The sequence below is a fragment of the Myotis brandtii genome, unplaced genomic scaffold, assembly GCF_000412655.1.
Source record: "Myotis brandtii unplaced genomic scaffold, ASM41265v1 scaffold1036, whole genome shotgun sequence".
Lineage (NCBI taxonomy): Eukaryota > Metazoa > Chordata > Mammalia > Chiroptera > Vespertilionidae > Myotis > Myotis brandtii.
Window position 1 is genome coordinate 192,028 of NW_005353477.1, and position 6,196 is coordinate 198,223.

At 41.2% G+C, this 6,196-nt stretch overlaps 1 protein-coding gene across 5 annotated transcripts in view; it reads left to right on the top strand.

Annotated features, from left to right (window-relative positions):
- RARB (retinoic acid receptor, beta) overlaps positions 1 to 6,196 on the top strand; it is a 156,927-nt gene that overhangs the window by 25,840 nt on the left and 124,891 nt on the right. For 4 of the 5 annotated variants that reach the window (XM_005856593.2, XM_005856594.2, XM_005856595.2 and 1 more), the window contains one exon: positions 4,643 to 4,791. In XM_005856593.2, the coding sequence (XP_005856655.1) occupies positions 4,643 to 4,791 (149 nt within the window). Of the gene's footprint in view, positions 1 to 4,454; positions 4,474 to 4,642; positions 4,792 to 6,196 lie in introns of those variants that run through there. The other variant, XM_014537584.1, reaches the window with a different exon arrangement.

Sequence of the window (6,196 nt, forward strand, 5' to 3'; positions counted from 1 at the left end):
TGTGATACTTTTTCTATGACTTATTTCACTTAGCATGATACTCTCCAGGTCCCTCCATGCTGTCTCAAAGGGTAAGAGATTCTTCTTTTTTTTCTGCTGCATAGTATTCCATGCTATAAATGTACCACAGCTGTTTTATCCACTCATCTACTGGTGGGCACCTGGGCTGTTTCTGGATCTTAACTATTGTAAATTGCTCTGCTATGAACATAGGGGTGCATACATTCTTTCTGGTTGGTGCTTTGGGTTTCTTAGGATATATTTCTAGAAGTGGGATCACTGAGTCAAATGGCAGTTCCATAGTTAATTTTTTGAGGAAATTCCATATTGTTTTTCATAATGGCTGCACCAGTCTGCATTCCCACCAGCAGTGTATTAGGGTTCCCTTTTCTCTACATCCTTGCCAGCACTTGTAGGAATCTACTTATATGGATACCATATCCTGGCTGTAATTCTAGAACTTGCTGTAGAGAGTTTAAGACTAGCTTTGGCAGTTTGATTAAACCACTGTGGCTCTTTTCTTTTCTTTTCTTTTCTTTTCTTTTCTTTTCTTTTCTTTCTTTCTTTCATTATTCTCAGTGTTATAGGCCACACAGAGGAAATAAAGGACTACAGATTACCAATTTTGAGGGTGATATTTAAGTATATGAAAACACAAATATTTAATTTTTTACTACCAGTGGGAAATTCTGAGGATGATTATTTCTTGTCATATATATGCCTTTTCTGTTGAGGTTTGTGTGGGATTCATTTATGGCATTCATAGGATTCAAATTCAAACCACAATAGAAAGAATCAATTTATCTGTCAAAACACAGCCTGGTCATCTCCTCTGGGAAGCCTCCCTTGATTTCTCCTGGGCTGAATATACTTGAAACTTTGTTATTATAATACCAGTAGTTCCCAAACTGCTGCAATTTGGATTCACCTGGTAATATTTTGTTTAAACACACACACACACACACACACACACACACACACACACACGCTTGGTTTCTACTCCCAGAAATTCTGGCCTAACAGGTCTGGATAAAATCTGTGCCTTAGGATGGTTGAAAACTCCCCAGATAGTTCTAATATATAGCCAAGTCTGGGAACTACTGTTATATTTGAATCGTTCATTTACTCTCTATTAGACCAAACTTGTCAAGGCTAAGGGATTATACCACGCACTGTCCATGGCATGTAACACAATGCTTGGCATGTTACAGTCACTCAGCAAAAATAAACCATTGAGGAGGCGAACATCCATTGTGCAGATACGGAAAGTTCATAGCGTCGCAGGTGAAATCACCACAGCCTTCATAAAAGTCCAGAGCCTTCACAATTGATGGCTTACAATAGGACATTTCCATTCATGGCAGCTATTCAGAAAAAGCCTTCTAGATTCATTCATTTATTATACATGGCTCTCATCCTTAGAAAAAGTCTTTTTCCAACCTTTGTGAAATGTTTTGGGACTTTTTTGAGGCCTCCCTTTTTTTGTGTACTTTGTCCCAAATTTCTTGGGTATTAAGTTGCCCGCAGTTCTGTCTCCTCTCTTTGGGAGGGTAAAATGCTGGACTCCCTTGAGTACATGTATTGAAGTGGCATATTTATGGAAATTACCACCCACTTTTGAAATTCAGGGCATAACTCTAACAGCTGAATCCAGCCCTAACAATTCTATTTACAACTCCCCTAGTCAAGCTAGATTAGCTGTTCTACATGAGTGAGTAAGACATTGAAACACCCCCCCACACACACACACACACAAACAAACACACACGCACTGCTTCCGTAGAGAACACAATGCAGGATTGGTCATAGTGGTGACCGCATGGCTCTGTCAGTGTTGGGGAAGCGCTAGGACAGAAGTGGAGGCACGCAAGTAGAAACCATCCAGAAGCGCTGAGAAGCATCCAGGGAAGGATTCTGTTACCAATTTCAGAAGGATTCTGACACAGCCTTTCTAGAAGTCATTTTCTCAACATGAATTGAAAACTAACAAAATAATTTTAAATAACCACCACTTTTGAGTGAATCATTCCGCTTCTGAGAATTTATCCTAAGGAAATAGAGATGTGCTGAGATTAGCTGCAAAGATATTCATCCTAATGGAATGTTTTGTGGGGAAATAGTTTTTGACAAGGAAATAAACTTCTGACAAAGTTAAACAGACTAAGTCCCAAATAGAATCTATAGTACAATTCCATTTTAGTAAACAAACAAACCCAAAGCATTTATGTGCATAGGAAAATGGCCTGGAACGGGTATGCCAAGATGAGAACAGCGTTTCTCTCTGAGTGGAAAACTTGTGTGTGTTTTGTTGTTGTTGTTAGTTTTTGGTTTATTTGAACAAAGAGTGATATATTATTTTGTACTTTTAACAAGTACTGTTTTCTTTTTGATGCCATTATTACTCATTTGCTTTCAATGAAGCTGATAAGTATGAGGAATGTTTTTGCATTTACAGCCTAATAAGTGATCTGATAAGCTTTAGGGACATCTCAGATGCCAACCCATGTGTAGAACACTTGACATAATTGTGCCAAGCTATGCAGAGTAAGGGCTTTCTTCATCCCAGATACCTCTGTTCTAACCAAATGAAGACTCTAATAGGGTTATCTACTAGACCCGTGCTAACCTAATGAATTCATGCCAAGATTCTTTTGAATTATAAAAATTCTAAAATAATAATTGATTCTATTCCAAAGGGATACTTATTTTTTTAAGTAAGCAAATGAGCATATGAAAACTATTTGATTTCCAATTTTATAATTTCATGACTTAGAAGGGTACTTAGTGTTTGTAATGAAAAAGAATTACTAATTCAACAAATATTTATTGATTATTTGCCTACTATGTGTCAGGACCTCTTCTAGGCCTGGAACACAGTTGTAAAGAATATAGATAAGTGCTTTGGCCTCATTAAACCCATACTGGAGGGTGTGGCAGAGGTATATTATAAATGTGCACACAAACTTTCTAAAGTTAGAGAATTTTATAGAAATTAAAATAAATAATGGCTTGGAGTGAGGAATGGGGTAGGGCATTTTACTTAGAGACGTCTTCTCTGAGAAGGTGACATTTGCTCTAAGATCTCAGAGATGGAAAGGAACCAGAGGCGTGAAAGTCTGAGGATTTCCATGTAGCAAATATTCATTTGCCTTAAGTTGGTATAAGAGCTTGTCCTATTCAAGAGATAGAATAGAAGCCAACTGTTTAGAAGTTAATAAGTTAGGAGGATCATTGATATTGCTAATGGGCCATATCATGGAAAGCTTCATAGGACATAGCAAGGAGTTTGGCTTTGATCTAATTGGTGACTATCAAAGAGCTTTAGACAGGTAAGTGAGAGGGATCGATTTTAACTTTTTGAACAGATATCTTACTGCTTGTTTGAGGAATGAACTCTGACGCAGAGGAGTAGATACAGTGAAGAGGCTATTGCAGTAGTTGAGGTGAACCCGTAGCCTGGTGTGGCAGCAGAATGGCGAGATGCAGTTTGATTAAGTGTGTCTAGTGGATGAGTTGACTCAACTTGCTGAAAGTTTGGCTATAGGGCAATTCAGTCAGCAGAATATCTACTCTGGGAGACTAGGGACAGTGGAACAACTGGAAATTTTATTCTCTGGGAAATCTTCTGTTGTTAAGTGATTTGGAAATTAGAAGAGTCTGGTACATTTATTGATCACTTTACTACTTTTTCTGTATCCATCAGACTTTATGAGCATTTTTGCCTATGATAGGAATAGGGCTGGGCTTTGCTTGTTTGTACATAAAATCTGTAGAGAAGGTATTGCAGAATACCTAAGTTCTATGAATTCCTATTTCCCATGGAATTTGGATGGTTAAACAATGAAATGGGGGAATTCCATCTTTTTAAATTTAGACTGAAGATCAACATGACTTTGTGCCATCATTAGTGCAAAGCAAAGATCCTCAAACACTTGTGTACATTCGCTCTCCTGGGGGTTTTGTTAAAATGCAGATTCTGATTCCGTAGATTTGAGCTGGGGCCTGATACTATGTTTTCTACTAAGTTCTGAAGTGATGCTGATGCTGTGGGTCCAGGAAGCCCTCTTTGAGTAGCGAAGGTCTTGCCAATATTATTGAATATTGGTTATGGACGCATGCCAGAGGTCCTCCCCATGTGCTTGAAGAATGGCAACTTTGGGCACTTCCTTCATTTGTCCTCAGGAAATTTGCTTTTGGTTAAATGAACAACGGGGTCAAACAAGTTATTTCTGAGACTCTAACTCAATGAGAAGCTAGGGGAAACGGAAGGGTAGAAAGAGCCTGGGGTTTGCAGTACACGATCTGACTTTGTCTTGGCTCTACCACTGCCCTGTTGATCTTGGACAAGTCACTGCATGCCTGACTCTGTTTCTCTTCAGGGTAAAATGGTGATAAAATTGTCTCTCTTGCCATGAGAGAGAGAGAGAGACATACGGGATTACTTTGTAAACTGCTGAGCACCCCATCCTCAGTGTCAGTATCCCCAACGCTGTGCCTACAGGGACCACTGGTTTTGTGGGCCTATCTTTGCGAGTGTTGTTGCTGAATTTGGGGCAGAGGCCTATGAATTCACTGGTAAAACAGAAATGAACTGAAATCCATTTTCTCTTTTTTTCTCCCCCCCACCCCACCTCCATTGCAGCGATTGAAACCCAGAGCACCAGCTCTGAGGAACTCGTCCCGAGCCCACCGTCTCCACTCCCTCCCCCTCGCGTGTACAAACCCTGCTTCGTCTGCCAGGACAAATCATCCGGGTACCACTATGGGGTCAGCGCCTGCGAGGGCTGCAAGGTGAGTTCCCAGGGCTCTGTGCCTGGCGCGCTCTCATTCTCCACGTGCTCCGTGGCCGTGACCTCCCAGCTCCAGAAACGGGCTGCTTTGCCATCCGTAACATCACCTTCAATCAGTGCGGTGGCCTCGGTCGCCTTTAATGGTCTCAGTTCCTTCCTTATATCTCATTAGTTAAAAATTCAGAAACGTCCGCAAATGACGGATGGGGGCCACGTGTTCTTGGGCCCTTGAAATAACACATAACAGCCCTTTTCAGGTAATCAGAGCCTTTTGAAGGAGTTCTGAAAAGCACACTCCTGTTTCTCTTTAAAACGTGCCGTCTGGTGTCTCTGTTAGTTTTATTTTATTTTTAAATATGACTGACAGGCCACTGAATCAACTTGCAGAGAATCCAAGGTTGAAATTGGGATTTATCTTCTGGCTGTTTCCTCAGCCCCGTGGCCTTTGAATTACAGTTTGATTTTCAGCCTGTAGGGACTTGCTACTGTGCGTGTGTCATAAATTCAGGGGGACTGGATTTAAAATTCCAGCCTCCAGAGTGGTGGAGGCTGAACATGTGTCAGGGAGGATATGGCTGCTTTGAATCAAGCTAGACAATTGTTATCGAGTCCAACAGGCTTAATTGAGTGAAAGAGCTTTTTTTGAGAGAGAGAGAGAGAAAAGAAACAAAGAATGACTTCACAGGCAAATCCAACTCATCCGTAGACAGTTTTTCAAAGGAACTGTGACTTTCTTGAGGCAGCCCTTCCCTAGATAGACAGCCTCTTTGTGTTCTCTCCGATGGGTGTTCAGGTCTGTGGTTTACACACCTATATTGCATGATTCATTGGTAATGGTAAACAGGTTGGAATAATCTCACAGGTGCTCCCATCAAGTGCTTTATGGCATTTTGTTTGTCGGAGTTAGCACTTGTTGTTCCTGTGTGTATTGGTTAGGCACTATTGTGCAACAAACCATCCTAAAACCGAATGGCTTAAGACAATAACTTTTTATTTAGCCTACAATTCTCTGCGTCAGCACTTTAGGCCAGGCTCCTCGGGGTACTTTGTGTATCCACTGTGTATCTCTGGTCAGCTGCAGATTGGCGAGGGGGCCGGGGACCCTCCGCTCAGTTCTCCTCCATGTGGCCTCTCATTTCCATTGGGCTGGCCCTGGCCATTCACATAGGCAGGGTTCCAGAAGAGAGAACAGGAGCACACAGGTCTCTGAAGGCCTAGGCTCTGCCACACCCTCATTAGTCAACAGAGCCAAATATCAACAGTACAACGATTGAAATTTCTTTTGAGAGCCAAATTTTTTAAACTTAAACTATATAGGAAGGTACATTGTTATTAACTTAATTAGGGTACTCCTAAGGCTTAGGAAGAGCCACACTCAAGGGGCCAAAGAGCCGCATGTGGCTCGC